This window comes from Amblyomma mixtum, chromosome 4, assembly GCF_055824585.1.
Source record: "Amblyomma mixtum isolate Tamu chromosome 4, ASM5582458v1, whole genome shotgun sequence".
Classification (NCBI taxonomy): Eukaryota; Metazoa; Arthropoda; class Arachnida; order Ixodida; family Ixodidae; genus Amblyomma; species Amblyomma mixtum.
The window spans coordinates 45923169-45943187 of NC_143015.1; the positions used below are offsets into that span (position 1 = coordinate 45923169).

The 20019-nt window shown below is 49.9% G+C and overlaps 1 protein-coding gene across 1 annotated transcript in view; it reads right to left on the reverse strand.

Moving 5' to 3' along the window:
- The window catches only part of LOC149346408 (fatty acid synthase-like), a 161203-nt gene that overhangs the window by 102068 nt on the left and 39116 nt on the right, over window positions 1-20019 (reverse strand). The window contains 2 exon segments of the mRNA XM_089586406.1: window positions 6470-6673; window positions 13611-13843. Of these exon segments, the coding sequence (XP_089442532.1) occupies window positions 6470-6673; window positions 13611-13843 (437 nt within the window).

The window sequence follows — 20019 nt, forward strand, 5'->3', positions numbered from 1 at the left end:
CCTTCACTACGGCGTCCCTCACAGCCTGAGTTGCTTTGGGACGTTAAACCCCAATAAACCAAACCAAACAAAGCTTTCGAAAAAAAAGATGCCTGGCTTCATGTTCTCAGCGATGTCTTAAGAAAAAATCTAGGTCACGGTTGGTGACATCGTACTCATATCTGAGGTGTTAGTTTGTCTCGCCAAGCACGGGCCGTGTTACTAAAGCTGCGGCGGCATTGCGTCATCGTAAGCAAAGTGTTGGAGCAACGCAACCGGCAGGTGGCTGTCTCACTCAACCAGGGCTTGCTGTGAGATTGGTTTGTGGTTTGTGGGGGTTTAAAGTCCCAAAGCGACTCGGGCTATGAGGGACGCCGTATTGATGGGCACCGACATCGCACAGTCCCCTTGCTGTGAGACCATTGACCAATTGATTTTACAGTGCTCAGTGATTTACAGCAGCATTCCACGCGTTTTCGAGTGTAATGCCCGCACTAAATAACTGAGTGTCGAGCTTTTAATGCGAACGCATTATATCGCGCATCGGCAACGAAACTCGGCGTCGGCGTTGACCACCAGTAGTGGTCCAAGAAATCCAAGATGGCGTCACCCTGGTATCAAAGTGTTGTGTCCCCTTATTGCTTTTGTGTTGGTGCGCCCCCGCATCCTCCTCCTGTTTTGGGAAGCCACTCCCTCCCGTGGACGCTTCTCCGCTCCCTCCTTTCTTCGGGCGGCCAGTTCGGCTCCTGCCTCGGTCGACGCTGGTCGCACCCTCATCGGCTTTAAATAAACGAAGTCTTAAAGTACCGTGTGCGTCTTTCGCTGCATTCAACACAGCGACCGGACACGACAGTGGCGACGAGAAAGTGGATTCGACCCGCGCTACGCAACGCTATTGACAAGCCATGGCTACGCGAGGGTTTCCCAATCAGATACCAGAGTTCAACGGCTCATCGTGGTCATCGTGGGTTGGACGCCTTCAGTTCTACTTTGAAGCTAACAACATCACAGACCCAGCCTTGAAGAGGGCCAACCTGCTGACGCTGTGCGGGGAGCAGACCTACGATACTGTCTGCGCCCTTATTCAGCCAAGCACACCAGCGGCAGTGTCTTACGACGACATCGTAAAAGCGCTGCAAAAGCACTACGACCCAAGGCCATCCGAGGTCTACAGCCGGGCTCGCTTCCAACGACGAGATCAACTGGGAGGAGAAACTGTGAGCGCCTACGTAGCCGCGCTCAAGAAGCTCGCTGCCGACTGCAATTTTGGAACGCTGTCGACAACAGCTACCGGGCAGGAGGGAGACGCAGCTTCTTCTGCTAACACCACCATGCTTCCCTTGGACGTGATGTTACGCGACAGATTTGTGTGCGGACTGAGTGACGAGTCACTGCAGCAGCGCCTGTTCGCTGAGAAGGACCTCACATTCAGCAAAGCTTACGACATCGCCGTTCGAGCGGAGAGCGCCGGTCACCAGCAGAGAGGGATTCGCCGGAACACCGAGCCGGTACACCAGACAAGCAACCAGGTGCGCAAGCCTTCTGTTGTTGTAAAATCGGTCAAAAAGGCACAACGCTGCTGGCGGTGTGACGACCAACACAACCCCCAGGGATGTCGATTCCAGTCAGCCACGTGTAATTTTTGCCACAAGCGAGGACATATCGAAAGAGCATGCATTACGAAACGGAGACTTGCCAAGATAAAGTCACCTTCCCAGCCTAATCACAGCGTCAACGCCTCAGAGAATACGCCGCTATCTGATCTCCATGGAACAACATCAGCAACACCATCTGTGTTGTACGACCTGAACACCATGAATCTCGGCACGCGACCGAAGATTTTTACAGAAGTAAGCGTACATCACCAGCTGATTAAGTTCGAGGTGGACTCCGGCGCAGCCTGTACTCTGATCAGTGAGGACACGTTCCGAACTTCATGGCCATCTGACGCACCCGCCCTGCAACAAGACGACACGCACCTGCGAACGTGGTCAGGACAGAATCTGCCACTATTGGGCTCTGCCAACGTGCAGGTTAACTACAACGGCCAGACCCATACGCTACCTCTGCTTGTTGTGAAGGGCACAGGATCAAGCCTTCTAGGGAGAAACTGGTTTTCTCCACTAGGCGTGATGATATGCGGCATACACCAGACGCCGAGCCAGAACATGGTTGAGCAACTGCAAGAGAAATACGAAAGAGTATTCCCGGAAGAGATTCCAGGAAACGAAGGGCCCCCGGTCACACTGGAGTTGTTGGACAACGCGCAACCCAAATTTCTGAAGGCCAGGCCGGTGCCGTTTGCTCTCCGAGATTCAGTTGAAAAAGAGTTGGACAAACTGGAGCAGCAAGGTGTCATCGAGCCGACGCAGCATTCAGAATGGGCCACACCACTTGTCGTAGTTCGCAAGAAGAACGGAACCATACGCCTCTGCGGAGACTACCGGAGCACCGTCAATCTTGCGACTAAAGCGTCCTCTTACCCGCTACCGACACCTGAAGAAGTATTCAGTGTACTACGTGGCGCAAGAGTCTTCAGCACATTGGACCTCACCCAGGCGTATCAGCAGCTGAAGGTGAGCGAGTCAACTGCTGAATTATTGGCAATTAACACACTGAAAGGCTTGTACAAAGTCAAGCGACTGCCTTTTGGCGTAGCTGCAGCCCCGGCCATATTTCAAAAATTCATGGAGACAGTGCTTCAGGGCATCCCAGGAGTTTGTGTCTACCTTGACGATGTCATCATCAGTGGCACTTCCACTGAAGAGCATGCAGTGCGCCTAGAGCTCGTTCTCGAAAGGCTAGCAAACGCTAATTTGTGCATAAGCAAATCGAAGTGCTGTTTTGCGGTGCCAGAGGTGCAATTTCTGGGACACCGAATTGATGCGGAAGGCATTCACCCTACCGAGGACAAAGTGCGAGCGATCACAGAAGCACGAGCTCCAACAAACAAGCAGGAGCTACAGGCTTTTCTCGGACTCTTGACGTTCTACGACCGGTTCTTGGAACAAAGAGCTACCGTGGCCAACGACTTATACCAACTCCTTCGGAAAGATGTGACATGGACATGGTCGCCACGCCATCAGCAGTCATTCGATGCCCTGAAAGACCTGATTCGAAGATGTACAGTCCTCCGCCACTACGACGAAAGGAAGCCTCTGCTTTTGGCTTGCGACGCATCACCGTACGGAGTCGGCGCGGTTCTATCGCAAACTGACGAGCAAGGAAGGGAAGCTCCCATCGCCTTCGCCTCACGTACGTTGTCGCAAGCAGAACGCAACTACGCGCAACTTGACAAAGAAGGGCTAGCCATCGTCTACGCGGCGACACATTTTCACCAGTACATTGCCGGCCGGAAGGTGACCTTTATAACCGATCACCGACCGCTATTGGGCATTCTGGGACCACAAAGGCCTATGCCACCAACTTTGTCTCCGCGAATGACACGTTGGTGCATCAAACTCTCAGCGTACGACTACGCTCTGGTCTACCGCAATGGGAGTAAACATCAAAACGCCGATGCGCTAAGCCGTCTGCCACTAGACGCAACTGTTGACGAACCATTTCCACCAGGAGACGTTCTGATGTTCGAAGCACTGCCAGAACCTCCGCTTACAGCAGGCACAGTTGCAGCATCTACGCAGAAGTGCGCAGCTCTCCGGCTAGTTTACACAGCTGTTCAACAAGGCAACGTGCATAAACTCAAAGGGGACAACTTCGACGCTTACCGCAGGCGAGCTACAGAGTTGAGCACCCATCGCGGCTGCATCATATTTGGGTCCCGAGTTGTGATGCCGAGAGAACTACGCGCACAAGCTATGTCTCTCATCCACGCCGGACATCGGGGCATCGTTGCAATGAAAAAGTGTGCCAGAAGCTACATGTGGTGGCCTGGCATTGACAACGACATCGAAACAGTGGTGCGAGAATGCAAGCCTTGCCAGAGCAGCCGGAGCGCCCGGCCGAAAGCTCCTGTCCCAGAATGGGAAAAGCCAGACACACCATGGCACACACTGCACATTGATTTTGCAGGACCAATTGAGGGCTGCACTTTCCTTGTGGTCGTAGATGCCTACACAAAGTGGCTTGAGATAAGGCAAATGGGACAGACGACTTCGGCAGCAGTCATTGACAACCTCCGATCACTATTTGCAACGTTCGGCCTGCCGCGCAAGGTAGTGTCGGACAACGGAACACCGTTTGTGTCTGCGGAGATCCTCAAGTTTTATCGCGACAACGGGATCTCATCAGTTACATCGGCCCCCTACCACCCAGCGACAAACGGACAAGCCGAGCGCTACGTAGCCGAGCTAAAACGCGCCCTTGAAAGAGATCAGACAGGCTCGCTGCAGCGCCGCCTTGCGCGCTTTCTTTTCAAGCAGCACACGACGGTTCAGAGCACAACAGGCGAGACCCCCTCGAAAATGATGTTCGAGCGTGAAATGCGAACCCAGCTCACAGCCATCCTCCCCGAGCCAAAGGCAGAGACGTTCCGGGAAGAAAAAGCAATTCCGCGCTGCGGCACGCTTAATGAGGGGCAGCGCGTCCTCGCCCGACAGTTTCTGAAAAAGCCACGCTGGGAGGAAGCTACAATTGTCAGACGCATAGGCCTGCGCTCTTGGCTCGTCAACATACATGGCACAGTAGCACGCCGACATCTCAACCAGCTGCGTAGATTTACGACGCCGTCTGAGAGCTGTCCGCCAGCGGAGAGAACACGTGCACCATCTTCCCACATAGCCTGGCACCTCTTCCCGGAAGAAGAGACTTCGCCCAGGACAGACCTAGGAGACACAGCGAACAACAGCCAGCCTACAAGTGTTTCTCCCCCGAGCGCACAAAGCCAGCGCGCCTCCACGCGTGAGCGCCGACCCCCTGCACGATACCAGGCAACTTTCTAAGGGGGAAGGAAGTGTTGTGTCCCCTTATTGCTTTTGTGTTGGTGCGCCCCCGCATCCTCCTCCTGTTTTGGGAAGCCACTCCCTCCCGTGGACGCTTCTCCGCTCCCTCCTTTCTTCGGGCGGCCAGTTCGGCTCCTGCCTCGGTCGACGCTGGTCGCACCCTCATCGGCTTTAAATAAACGAAGTCTTAAAGTACCGTGTGCGTCTTTCGCTGCATTCAACACAGCGACCGGACACGACACAAAGAAAAACAGAATTTCTTCCGAAGATGCGGGGAATTGCTCGCACGAATTTCAGATTTCGTGACGGGCCCGTAACGCATAGGCCACAAATCCACGTTACTCTTTCGTGAACAAAAGTGAACCTATTATATGCGTTGCCTTACAACTGTATGCTAATGAGTCGGTGTGTCATTAGAAAGGAAGATACACGGTTAAACATCAGTAAAAATAAAAAGAAATAACTATAAAAATGCTTTAGCAATCAGACCACGTAAGTAGTCTTAATTAAGTGCCCTCCGTAATTTTCTTCAAACTGAGTGTTAGCTCGTCGTTTTTTGATTTTTTAAGCTTACACACCTTGCTATTTTACTCAGCGCTTCGATTTTCCATTCTCCGTTCTTTTTCCTTTCATTGTGTACAATTTCTTCAGTAGGCTATGTTCACTAAAACGAAAGAGAAGTGCTGATATTGCTCGTGCGGCCTTTCCCCTTTCAAACTGCGGACCACAATGAGCTCGGTCACACCGTGACAAGAAAGGAAATTAAACGGGCACTGCTTATGGCTTATTGGGTTTAATGTTTGAAACCGACTCATGCACGCCGTAGTGGAGAGCTCCGCAAGTTTCGACCATCTGCAGTTTTTTTTTTTAACAACGCACAGTACACGGGCCTCTAGCATTTCGCCTCCGTCGAAATCCGACTACCGCGGCCGGGATCGAACTCGCGTCTTTCGGGTGAGCAGCAGAGCACCATAATCAGTGAGCCACCTCGGTGGCTTTGAAATAGGATAAAGAAATTGAACAGTAAGACAACGAAAACGCTCTTGAAGTGTTTCAACCGATTCATCATAATCTTCTTGGAGTCCAAAAATCGTTAGTGTTCCTGCTGACGGCTCCTTCGTTTCACTACTTGTGTGAAGCAATACAAACGCCATTGCAAACGCCCCTCCACCCTCTCCCGCATCATTAGAGTTGGCGCTCAGTGCATGGCACCAGGCTATACGCTGGGAAGTTCAGTGACGAAATGTTCTCTCTTCGGTAGTACTTTTATTTGCTAGTTCGTTTCTTTTCTGCTTGCCAGTTTCACCCTTTTTAATCGTAACAAAATATTAACTGTAACTGATCCTTGAGCAAAAATTGATAGCTTCTTAAAAGAAATATTTTGGAATAATAAATGCGTGCATGTCACCTATTCTGGTCTAGTTCTTGATGCAACCCTTGCACGCACCCTTACAGTGGCAATAACGAACGGAGAGTCAATGGGTACCAAAGAGAGCTCCGGGATAAGTTCCAATCACTTCGTCGTTCTCTACTTAAGATAACGGTTAGAAGAGAAACAGCTGAGTGCGTAGACTGGCTACACAACTCACCTGCAGGAGGCAGTGCGGTGCGATCTCAACCAAGATGGCGTCTTTGGGCACGTGTCGAAGAGCCTCACAGAATAGCACCGGCGAGAGGAAGTTGTTGGCGTGGTACTCGGCCGAGCACAGCTGGGTGGCAGGATCATGCCATCGGCTCTCCGGGACCGATGAGCTAATCCAACGCTGGCTGCGAGCCTTGGGTTCAGGAATTACCTAGGCAGCAGTGAGTTATCGCACTTGTCAAACTCTAACGCACCAGTGAACTTAAGTTGCATAAATTTTTCATGTTTGCAACAATGAAGAAGTTCGTTGGCTGTCTAAAGTTGCGTTCATCTCTGTTCCGTAAAATTTTCGGCAACTGCAGTTCAGAGTGTCGTACTCCTTGTAGTCCATACCTTTTGAATCACGACGTGAGGCTCTTAAATAAAGCTCGCAGAAGCCCTTCCAACGGGAAAACACCCAACGCCTCGACCGACGCTGCTGTAATCCGACAGAGAACCCGCACATCAGCCTGCTCAATTGCGTCAGCTGGGCTACGTGCGCTACGTGATGAACCACCTGGTAGATCTATAGCTACACACGATCGTTTATTGGCTTCTTGGACAGATATCCAGCTGCTGCAGAATGGATTACATGACGTTGGTTAAAACACCCAGGTCGGAGTTGCATGCTGAATTCCGATACCTGCGACCAGAGGCTTAAACGCCATCATCAGATGGCAATGACATAGGAAGTGTGTATATATTTATTAATTCGAAAGCATTGTCTGCTTCATGCGAAGGAAAAAATTCAGGGGGCACTTTGACTGTCTAAAGTGCGTAGAGGCGAAAGCGTTCTCCGCACCACTTTGACTGCTTCTGTGGCACTGGTGGCGTCACATGTAATTGAGTACTAATTACTAAGTGATGACAAATCACTAATTAATGCTCAATTACTGATTAATGCCTGAATACTAATTAACTGCTAATTAATGACGCTTAAGTTTCGCCTTTAGGAGTGGAACGCGACAGCGTGTTGTAGCGTTGCCAGGGAGTCCACGGATCGCCACCACCCGTTCGGCGCGATGCCTTGCCCTTTGAACGCAACGCTTTTTGAGGACAGGAAATGGCGCAGTAATTCTCTGTCGTCTCGGTGGACACCTGACCGCACCGTACAGGAAGGGAGGAAGTGGGAGTGAAAGGAGACAAAGAGGGCCCGTAATGAAGAAAATGAAAATTGTATTTGAGGAAAGGAAATTAGGCAGTAACTGTCTCGCATATCTCGATGGACAGCCGTTAAAATTCAGGGGGGCACTTTTTTGACCTAAAGTGTGGTCACTGATGTGTGGTAAAGTGTGGAACGCGAGGTTCTATGCCTCGCTCGTCGGTAAATTGGTTTTTAAGGAAAGGAAATGTATCTGTCTCTCATACCTCGGTGGACACCTAAACCTCGCCAGGAGGAAAGGAAGGAGGATGGTAGTGAGCGAAGACACCGTATTCACTAGACGCGCCTTTGTTCATTCCAAACCATCGAGCTGGCATGGCGGAGTGGATAGCATGCTCGTCTAGCACGCCGAAGACTGGGGTTCGATTCCCGAGCTCGACCAATTTCCTACTCGGTTTTATCTATTTATATGGCCTGACTAGAAAAGTTAATTAGACTAATTGGGTAATTAAGCAATTAACTAAGCTCAGTCCCACTTGGAGCATCACTATACGATCCCTTCAATTGGTTGCATGGTTACTAGCCAAAGTACAATTGGCCCCGTTTGAAATTCGCGCACTGTGATGTAACGACCGTTTCGACCAATTGAAAAGCGTGACATTTCTGTTGACAACTGCTGCTTAGAACGATGAGACATTAAAGGCTTTCGCCTTAAAATCCGTCACCAGAAGCTGTCCACAGAATCAGTCCGCAGAATCTGTCCATAGATAGTGGCCACCTCTCTCGTACCCGCATTCAAGAAAAGAAATTTGCCGGCATTGGGGTTCGAACCCAGGCCCTCTGCGCTCCAGACCAGCACGCAATGTACATGCCACAAAAGATTCTTTTTTCACTGTCTGTTTCGTCAGCGTACAATAGGTCACAATTAGATTATATTCTGCACTGCCTTCTGAAATGCCAGGAGCGGACATGGGTTTTACTCACGTGAGAAATTCAGAACTGTTTTGAGGAACACAATTAAAACTGATAACTTCGTGTACAACAGATAGCTCCTTGTACACTTCACGCAGCTTAAATACGTTTTCTGTGAAGTAATTGCGAACAGACCGCGCATCTTCATCGAAGTGTCGTACAGTCATTCTGCTTCGCCAAATACTGTGCAGGCCAAGACGAAGATGCATCGTACTTATAAAGAACCGGCTCATCAGCCATGAATCGCATCCTATTTGACTTGCTTCGCCAAATACTGTGCAGGTCGAGAGAGAAGAATACACCGTACGTATAGAGATTCGGCTCAACGGCCAGGAATCGTATCCATAGGGTGCCAAGGGTAAGTCTTTCTTTATTGTTCGCTGGAGCACGTCCCAAAAGAGCGGCGCTTCCCAGCAATCAATAAAGACATGCTCTGTTGACACTGGTTTGTGACACACTATGCAGTCAGCTCCCGATGGTAAACACAATCCCCTCTTCTCCTCCACGTGCCAGTGCGGAATTTGAAAAAACATCTTCACACCTGCACGCACCCCCACTGTCCTTACTGTTTTTAAAACATTTCCTCTTTCGCCTTCACTATAGACAAAGATCGGTGCATTGGCTCGTGGATGGCACAGTCAAATAAATCTTTGAGCAGATGCTTACGCGTGACATTTCAAAGGTATTCCAAACTGAAGCGAGCATTCAGAAACCGGTAAGCAAAGATCACTTCTTTCAAAAATCGACTTGCACTACATCGCATTCCGTCTACGTTCAAGCTGCATTATGTGCCATTTGACTTTGTATAATTTTCTGCATTCCAGCCGACACGAATTCCGACAAGGTTTTTCATATTCATCATAACTCATTGACCTCAAAAACAATTAAGCGGCGGCAGTTGATACAGGATAACTTATCGACTGTGTTTTTTTAAGATTTCAAGAAAGCGTTTGATGTTCTTCCTCATAGCCTTCTAATTTCGAGACTGCGTAGGTATGAACTCTATGGGAGCGTAATCAGTTGAATAGCTGAATACCTTTATCTAAAGCAGCAAGCGGTGGTTTCTAATGGTTGTTGTTCTGCATATGGTACGTTACCTCAAGAGGACCGTTTTTTGGAAGTCTTTGAAAAATTGTTTCAGTTTTGTATTTGATCCTCACGAACCTTTCTGAAGAGCAAACGTCACTTAGATACACAAACGATGGCTTCCAAAATTCTAATTTTCTTTGTATTCCACGCAGAGCAAACGTGCTGACAAAGTACCGGTATATTAGTGAGGGTTGTAGGCTCGGTAAACGTTGTGGAATTTTTTTTACTGCATTTTGTTTCCTAATGTGTGCACTAATCTCCGACTGCTACTGCTCAATTTTCGTCAAGCCTGACCGAGGCCACTACACTTGGTTACGAGGCACCACATGCAGAGAGACTGGTATTTCATTTCAAAACAGGTAGGTAGCACACGCGTCCTTTTCTTTTTCGGCAAGTGTCATGGTACAAGCTGCGGCCCGCTCAGGCGCAGGGAATGATGCAGCAAAAATGATATCATAAGCCGGTTACTGAACGACTTCTAAAGCCCTTGTCGTGGCCACTGTCCTCTTACACTGTTTATTTCTTGATTTTAGCCTCAGGACATCCTCTGCTTTCAACAGAAGGGGCACAGAACATCAGCAGTACAGCCGAACACGAAAGTGGAGGACAACACAAGAGTTGGAGGATGTACGGCAGTCCGCCAACTTGACATGAACTCTCGAACGCCTGGCTTGGATTGACGCCAGCGCCGCGGAGCGTCGACCGCTGGGTTCGATACCGTGCTGTGCAGTGTGTTTTCGACAGCTGGCAACAACAGTGAGTGTTGTGTTTGTTTTGTCCATATTGTTAATACACTGGTCTTGGCTGCGCTTTCGCCTGTGGAAGCTCGACGCGCAGCGTGCGTCCTCGTGACGGGACCGTCTCGCCGCCTTTCTTCCGTGGCTGCGGCGTCACGTGCGGCCCTACACGCTTGCAATTTTCAAGAAGAGAGAGAGGAAAAACGTATTTTTAGACACTGGTCCGGTTCGCCGCATCAAGTCGGAGAATTGAAGCCCATATCAACCAACACATGGGCGATATGGCCGACGAGCAGTGTCCAATGTATTGGGCAGAGTACAGCAGGAGGAGCGGCCCAGCTCTCCCAAGAATAGGGCACCTGGGTGGGTAGGAATAGGCGTTCCCAACCCATGGCAATTGCCCCCATAGCCTGTTTTCTTCCTTACGAGAGGCCGGTCTGCCAGCTGCTGAACTCGTTGGCCAAACATGGATATTGGACAGAGCTCTCCACGAGGCAAAGGTCCAAGTTGGACAAGTTGGAGCCCATCCTTGAGCCCCTTTCTTTGTTTCTTAAAATAAAGTTTTTTCTTTTCCTCCTTCTCCTCTCTGCAAGCTTCTTGATCTCATCCGGCCGCCGAACTTTCTGCCACCCCCTGCTACGCTTGCCTTCCGTTTGAACCCAGTCCGTTACTCTTAAGGACCACCGGATACCTTGCCTCCTCATTACATGCCCTGCTCAAGCCGATTTATTCCTCTTTATTTCGACTATGATGCCATTTTCGAGGTTTGTTTCCTGACCCACACTTCCCTATTCCTGTCTCTCAACGGTGCATCAATCATTTTCTTTTCCATTGCTCGCTGCATAGTCCTTAAGTTGAAACGTTTTCATTATCCTCTACGTTTCTTCCCCATAATTGAGTACCGGTTGTGGGGCCGCACTCGTCGTTCGCTTTCCCGCATTGCACCTCCTACTGTGGTTAGCTTCCTCACAACGCACTCCCTTTAGTTGGGTTACTTTGACTAACAGGGGAGGGCGCTCGCGTCGCAGCGACACCAGCGCCACGGATGGCGTGTTTTGCAGCTCGCGCGCGGGGGAAGACGGGTTCTCTTCTCCCTGGGACCGGGAAAGCGAGTGGACGTTTCGCTCACGGCTTCGCTCTTCGTCGACGGGCGCCTCTTGCTCGGAACTTGCTCCCTCGAAGCCCGTCCCGTCCGGCCTCGGAGTTTTCCGTCTGCCCGACAGTGGGCGAACGTTCGCTCGTAACCGTGCTGGTGAGTCGGACATCTTCGATTCCTCAGTGTATTGTGTTGCTAGCTGGCGTTATTTTTGTTATAGCAATAAATGCCTTGTTTGTGTCAGCCAGTGTGTCGTTCCTTTGTTCCCGCAGAGCGAGGCCCGCCGTGGTCGCCGTGCGCTCGGTAGCGTACGCGACTATGGGGTGGGGTCCACGCGGTTTTGAACTGGGTCAGCCGCGCTTAAGCGGGGAGAACGGATTTATCTCCCCGATTTAAAACCCCACATGGTAAGATGCAGCTGTTAAGTTATTTTTTCTTGAGTTAAATTTATAGACTGCCATTGGGATCTGGGAGGACCTGCCAAATGCGCTCCAACTCATTAAGTGTACGGAAACATTTCAATTTGACAAGTATTTTAGAATGTGCCGCTGATCGAACCCGGCTTTGAACTAAATGCTGGGCTTGTTTGGGGGTTTATTTCAGGTAAGATAGCTAAAGAACGCGAGAGACACGTCAGAAAGACCCACAGGACAGGCGCCATCCCCTGTCTTGTTTACTTGTCCCACTTGTCTCTAACTGTTCCGGAAACGAATTAACACTTTCTGTACATTTTTGATGATGTTAGGAAAGCTCGGAAAAAACCCCGCGTCCTGATCTAAAGATAAATTTCAACAAAAAGCTGCCGAGCAGACAGGGACCGACGCCATTGAAAATACAAATGGCACGTCACTAACAGCTGAGCTACTGGCGCAGAACACTGATCTCGCGACGGCCACGCTTGGCCTTGCTCTGCCATCTAAAAGAAGTTGCGATAAGATTAGTTGGTGGAGGATAATGAAAAGGATTCAACTTAAGGACCACGCAGCTTTTACATTTGTTGCATTCTACAAATTTCGCCTTCGTGCGCGCGTTTGATCAGCCGGTGACCCGCTCTCGCTCAAGTTATCCGCTGACGCGCGTTAACTTTCGGCGCCGCTTTTCAACTCCCTGCACACGCCTCTCGCCTGGGGCGTCGCTGCGTCCGCCCTTCTAACTCCTCTCTGCCTCCGCCGTGCAGATTTTCTGTCTCGCCTCTCATCGGGAAGCGCTTCTTGTGCACGGGTCGCTATACGAGCAGGAGAGGAGGCTTCACTGAGTGGCCGCGCAGGCACACATGCTGCCATTTTCCCTCATCGACACTCATAGTGGTTACTCAGTACAAGAAGTTGGGAACTTCGTGCCAATATTTAATGTAGAGCACCAGGAATATTAAGCGGTAGAGTGTAAAAACTTACGGAACTTCGTATGGGTATCAAACATTGGAGAATAAACTACCCCGATTTCTTAACAACCCCGCGAAAAACAATATTGTTCTTCAAGATTATATACGCAGGAAACTGTTCGAGCACTTTTTACATTTACTGTAAACCTCTTTTGGGACTTGTGTAGCCTACTTTTTTCTTTTTTTTTCACAAAGATTGTGAGCTTCTTCCCGCTTGTTATCACAGCTCTTGTTGGTGTGCTGACTGCTATAAAATGAAAAAGAGCTTTATTCGCTCTCTTGCCTTTGTTTGCCTTGTTTCTGCTTGCGTTGTGATGTGCATGTGATGCACTTTGTATTTATGCCCACAAGCCATACTATTGCAGTGTTGCCACAGTGGAGGCCCGTGACATTGTCAAGCTGTGAAACGTCAGCTTTTGCACCGGACCTCCGCCACTATTTGTACCAGGGTGGCAAATAAACTGAACTGACTGGAATTTATTGTTTGGCACTATTAAAAATAAATTACAAATTCCTGACTTATAGATGGTCCGCAATGTGTACGATATCAACTCTTGACATTACCCATGGATTGTATACAAAAAATACTATATATATATATATATATATATATATATATATATATATATATATATATATATATATATATATATATATATATATATATATATATTATTTCATGTGAATGAGAATCAGTAATTGCCGCCTTGATTTCACTTTGCATATTGTTACCTCCTGGAGGGCTTCGAGGATGGCGGGCCCGATGCATTCGACATGCTTGGAGTGAAAGGCCACGTCCAGGGGGCTGTCCACTTCCCGGGCGAAGATGTTCTCGGACTTTATCTGTGCGACCATCTGGGCGACAGCTTCAGGGGGTCCTGACACGGTCACCGAGTCCTCGGCATTGTGGCAGGCGATGTACACCCCATCGGGACACCGCTTCGTAGCTTCCTCCCAAGTAAGGCCTAAAATGAAGGCCTCAGATCAATCGCCTTGTGCTTTCAAATGAAATTTTTACCCAGTGGCTTATCACTCAGAGAAAAATTGTACACAAACGATTGTCTAAATGCTTAAAAGTAGGTTAACTACAAAAACGGTTCGGATTACTTGAGCGGGCTGCAAGCGCTTTGTAGGTGGCGTTTCTTCAAGCATGCTGCAGTTATGGTTTACGCAAATTTTCTTGAACAATAAATACTTGCACTACGAAATATACAGTCCAGCCCACTCATAACAAACCTGACAGCAGCACGGATAGCGTTCGCTGTATACGAGGTTCGTAGTAAGTGGACTTCTCATTATACATCCACAAAGGCGAAGTTCAAGGAAATTGGCGTTTATTTCTTATCAAGTTCGTTATGCGCGTCGGTTTCTTCCCACTGCCACTAAATTCATAGTCATGGCTCATGCCCGTGACCCCCACATCTTTTCCGGTGCTTCAACTGACAACGTCGACAAATGGATCTCGATTTACGAACGTGTCAGCACCCATAACAGGTGGGACCCAACCGTAATGCTGGCAAATGTCATTTCCTATTTGTCTGGCACAGCGAGGCAATGGTACGACACCCATGAGGACGAATTAACGAGTTGAGACATCTTCGAAGAAAAGCTTCGCGCTCTCTTCGGACCTCTAGATGCTTCGAAGCTTGCAGCCTACAAACACCTTGAATCGCGTGCGCAGTCCTCCAGTGAAAGTTACATCACGTACATTCAAGACGGTGCTTGTCTTATGTCAGCAGGTTGACACCGCCATGTCGGAATCCAAAAAGGTGGGCCACACCCTAAAAGGGATTGCGGACGACGCTTTCCATTTGCTTGTCTGCAAAGGCTGCGATACCGTGGATGCCCTTATTAAGGAGTGCCGTCTCTTCTAACAAGTAAAGAGCCGGCGCATATTTCAACAGTTTCAACGACTTGCCCATACGGCCGCCACATCTTCGTGTGTTATGCAGCAGCCACCAACTAGCACACGTCTCACTTCGCCTGTCAACATCACCGACGCAGTCACCCGGATCGTTCGCCGCGAATTGGAGGCCTGTGCACCTGCGGCCCTGCGGCCCTCCAACCTACCGTCCCCAGTCACCTCTCGCCCGATGTGTCCCTTATTCAAGCCGTCGTGCGAGAGGAACTGGCAAATTTAGATCTCGCACCTGCTATCTGTTCCATCGGAAACTCCAGCGTCCGGCCACCAAGGAGGAATGTTTTCCGTCCCACGGCTCCGTACTTTCGTCGCTACCGAAATCCAGCCTAGTGGCGCACGCCTGATGATCGCCCACTTTATTGCTACTGTTCCTGTGTCGGCCACATTTCCCGGCACTGCCGTAATAGATGGTTTCCGACTCCTCGCACCGAGCTTTCCTATGACAACCGTTCAGATATGCCCTGCCGTTTTCCGTTCCGACCGCCTCCTGACCAATCAGGTTCGGCCAACGATCTCACCAGCCCCCGACTACGTCGTTCTTCCCGCTCTCCATCTCCACGAGGCCGTCGCTTCCGATCCCCGCAGTCCCTTCGATCCTCGGCTGCAGCCTGATACGACCGCTCTAACTTGGAAAACTAGCTGATGCAGCTCCCGGAGGTGCCGCTGCATCCACGACCAGGCCCACAAATCCTCTACAGACCTCTCACTTGAACCAACTAGACGTTTGTGTTGATGGTGTTCCCGTGCGTGCGCTTGTCGACACTGGAGCGCATATGTCTGTCATGAGTGCAAACCTTCGTCGTCGTTTACGTAAAGTTCTCACGGCGCCTCGGTCTCGGGTGCGTGTCGCGGACGGCGGAACAGTAAGTGTTGACGGACTCTGCACTGCACGCGTTAGTGTTGCTGGCCATGACCTTCCGGTGCACTTCAATATTTTGAACCCTTGTGCTCATGACCTCCCCTCGGCCTCGATTTCCTATCAGAACACTCTGCCCTGATAGACTGCTCGCAAGGCGTCCTGCACCTAGATCCAACCATCGATCCTGAACCCTTGCATTCTCCCCGACTGTATTCGCCCGACCAAGTTTCTGTGCCCTCAGCAGCCGCCTCATTCGTTACCCTACGTCCTACCTCATCAGTCGCCGACTGTGACTACTTACTTGCGCCCATTTCAGATCTCTTACTGCACCACAACGTTGCACTGCCTCATACTGTCGATACAATCAGGAGAAACAGTGTGTCACTGCCGTTAATCAATTTCAGCTATTCAGCCCAAGTGCTTCCACCTGGCATATGCGTGGCAACGTTCTCACCTCTTGGCTCCTGCCAAGTTGCCCCATTGGACACTGCCCATTCCTCAGCTCCGTCAGACCCTGTTCACGATCCTACTTCGACTGACGCGATCACAGCAATGATGCCGTTCGATTTGCTCCCTGCCCAATCTTGGCAGCTGCGTGCGCTTCTCGAGTCCTATTCCTACATCTTAGACCTCCATAACAGCGCCCTCAGCCAAGCTCTTACCATTACGCACCGCATCGACACCGGCGACGCTCCTCCTCCTATCCGCCGCCGACCATACCGGGTCTCCCATGCAGAACGACCGGTAATCCAGGCGGAAGTGTCAAAAATGCTGGAGAAGAACATCATTGAGCCCTCTCACAGTCCCTGGGCTTCGCCCGTCGTCTTGGTCAAGAAGAAGGATGGCTCGTGGCTCATCTGTGTGAATTACCGTCATCTGAATAAGATCACTAAAAAAGATGTCTATCCACTTCCTCGAATCGACGATGCCTTAGATTGCCTCTACGGAGCCAAATTCTTCTCCTCCATAGACCTACGATCTGGCTATTGGCAAATTGCTGTGGATGAGCAGGACCGGAAAAATACTGCGTTTGTTACTCCTGATGGTTTATATCAGTTTAAGGTTTTGCCTTTCGGCTTATGTAACGCCCAATAGACTTTCCAGCGCATGACGGACTCCTTACTGCAAGGATTTAAATGGTACACTTGCCTGTGCTGTTTAGACGATGAATTTTTGCTCCCACGTTTTCGTCCCACATGGACCGCCTCTCACAAGTTCTTTCCCTCTTCCGTCATGCCGGGCTACAGCTCAACTCTTCCAAATGCCGTTTCGCGCGTCGTCAGCTCAATATACTAGGCCATGTCGTCGATGCTACGGGGGTTCGTCCCGATCCAGACAAGATCTGAGCAGTAAAGGACTTCCCGGTACCCCGTTCGAGCAATGACGTCCGAAGTTTTTTTGATCTTTCTTCCTACTTTCATTCAAGATTTTGCCGACATTGCTCAGCTGCTCCTAGATCTTCTTAGAAAGGATGTTAGTTTTTTCTGGGGGTCATCCCAAGACCAAGCCTTTGCCCACCTTATAGGAAAGCTTAGCACACTAGCCAGTCTTGGCACACTTTGATGCGTCAGCTCCTACGGAAGTCCGTACTGATGCTAGTGGCCATGGCATCGGGGCAATCCTTTCCCAGCGTCAATCCGGCACACATCTTGTAATTGTCTATGCTAGCCGCCTCCTATCCCCTTGAGAGAGGAACTGCTTCAGTACCAAAAGAGAGTGCTTGGCCCTCGTCTGGGCTGTTGGAAAATTTCGACCCTACCTATATGGCAGGCCATTCACAGTTGTGACAGGTCATCACGCACTATTTTTTTTTATTCGAGCTGTTTGCCATCAGGCATAATGAAAAAGGAAAGAGAGTTATAAAAAGGAGTGCAAACAAGCCTCGCTTAAAAAGCGGCAAAAGTTCATGATATAGCGATTATCTAGAGTCCACTTGGTATAGTCGTCTGCAACGTCCCATCGCAGGCCAACCTTTCTTAGTAAACGTCGTCTCACGGAAGCTGTAGCCGGGCAAGTCCACAGCAAGTGTTTTTCATTACACTGGTCGGGCGCAGCACCACAATGGGGACACTTGTCTGTCACTTCGTAACGTTTGTCACGCCACCGACGACGCACAGAAGGAGTCAGAGCCGCTCCTGCCCGAATCCGGCGCACAGATACCTCCTCCTCCCGAGTGAGACTCCGGGGGAGAGGGTACGAACACGGAGGAATTAGAGCGCGTGTTCGCTGACGCAAAGACTGTTTCTCGGAAACATGGGACAGGAACGGATCTGAGGGAAGAGGGGAAGGTGGCGGGATATCGGATGTGTCAAGGTGTGTCATTGCATCCACATGAATATTATGCGGATCCTGGGCATGCCCGCGAATCCAGTGTATACGCACAGGACAGGGGTATTTTGTGCAAAGTTGGTGAATGCATTGTGTAACTTGGAATGTGCGCCGGACAGCCTTCAGCTGCTTAAGGGCGGCAAGGGAGTCGGTGTAAATGTGTACAATATCGAAAGTAGGTACGAGTGGAAGGGAAGCAATGGCATTGTGTATCGCCTGAAGCTCCAAGGCCAGGGGGGAACAAGTATCCGTGCTATATGTAGCGCGGGAGTTGAGATGAGGATGTGAGGGACTGTAAACTGCAGTAACTCCCTGCACTGCTGTGTGTGATGCATCGGTGTATATTATGCACCCTGAAGGAAGATGGGCGGCTGATATCGGCGTCGAAGCAGAGGGGCGATTGTCTGTGAGCTGACAGTATGACCATGGAGGAAGAGTCTGTAAACGATGAAGCTGAAGCGACATCTTGCGTGCTCTGTTTGCCTCACGCTGGTCGATAAGATCACTCAATGTATTAAGTTGAGCGTACTCTTGCAGAATGGGTATGGGTGTGATACGCGGAAGATAAGTTATGGCGCGCATAGCCTCCCGATTGATTGATTCAAGGGAGTCCCACTGTCGGCGGGTGAGGCGATGAAATTGCGCTTGGTACACTATCCGCGGCTGAAGGATGGAGCGCACGAGCTGACGGGCAGTATCAAAACGCGCTCCGCCAGAGCGCATAGCTATGCGTCGAATCAGACCGAGAGTAGCGTGAGCCGATTTACGGGTCGCGTTTAGCCACGGTGTCCCAGTCCCAGATGTATGAAGTAGAAGACCTAGAACACGCACACTTTCAACTTGAGGAATTGGAGAATTGTCTACCGTAAAGGTAAAAGGCGCTGCTTTCCGTAAGCCACTTCTGTTGCCAATGCGAATGAAACAAGATTTATTACACGAGAGGGTCAGACCCAAAGGGGGTAGTCGTGATGTTAAGACATCCAGCGCTTGCTGGAGCGCCGACTGTTGCACAGACGCATCTGGATTACAGGACCACAAGGTTATGTCGTCGGCGTACGCAAGGACGCGCACAGAAGGAATTTTCTCTAAGGCTCGGACAAGAGGTATAAAAGTTACATTAAATAATGTGGGGGCGAGGACGGAGCCCTGGGGTATACCGCGGTTGGAGGTAAAGTGACCAAAAGGCTTCCCATGGATACGTACACTGAAGGTTCTGTTTGTTAAAAATGAGTGAATTGAAAGGAGAAAGCGATGCGGGAGACCGAGATCTTGAAGGGTGCCAAGAATAGAAGAGTGTAGGACGTTGTCATATGCCTTTGTGATGTCAGTCGCGATCACCGTACGAACAAGATGAAATATACCTGCGCTTAAAAGACACGGACTGAAAGATAGAGACACACACACATAGCGCTGTGTCTATGTCACACACATAGACACACATAGTGTGTGTCTCTATCTTTCAGTCCGTGTCTTTTAAGCGCAGGTATATTTCAATATGGCAAACCAACTCGCCCAACAAACCACTCTGCTGAACAAGATGACTATGGGGAGAATGGTTTAGTACGTCCGCAGCCAAAACAGCCACACCGTCTTCTGTTCCAATGTGAGGGCGGAACCCAATTTGAGATTCTGGATAACAATCATTCTATTCCAGCCACCACGACAAGCGAGCTGCTAGAATGTGTTCATAAAGCTTGCAGATAGCAGGCGTAAGTGAAATAGGGCGGAGGGCCGAAAGAGAAACCGGCGGCTGACCTGATTTGGGGATTGGGACAACGATTGAATGTTTCCACTCTGCAGGAATAACTCCAGAATGTCACACCTCATTGAATGCATCAAGGAGGGAATGTAGAGCAGGTCCTTCCAAGTTGCGAAAAAACGAGTTAGGTACACCGTCATGCCCGGGAGCAGTGCTTGTTTTGAGACGATCTATGGAAGGCAGCAATTCTGCCATGGTAAAATCTGAAGTAACCTCATCAGAGGGCTCAGAAATCGATAATATGGGAGAAGGGGTAGGGAGGCAGTCATGATGT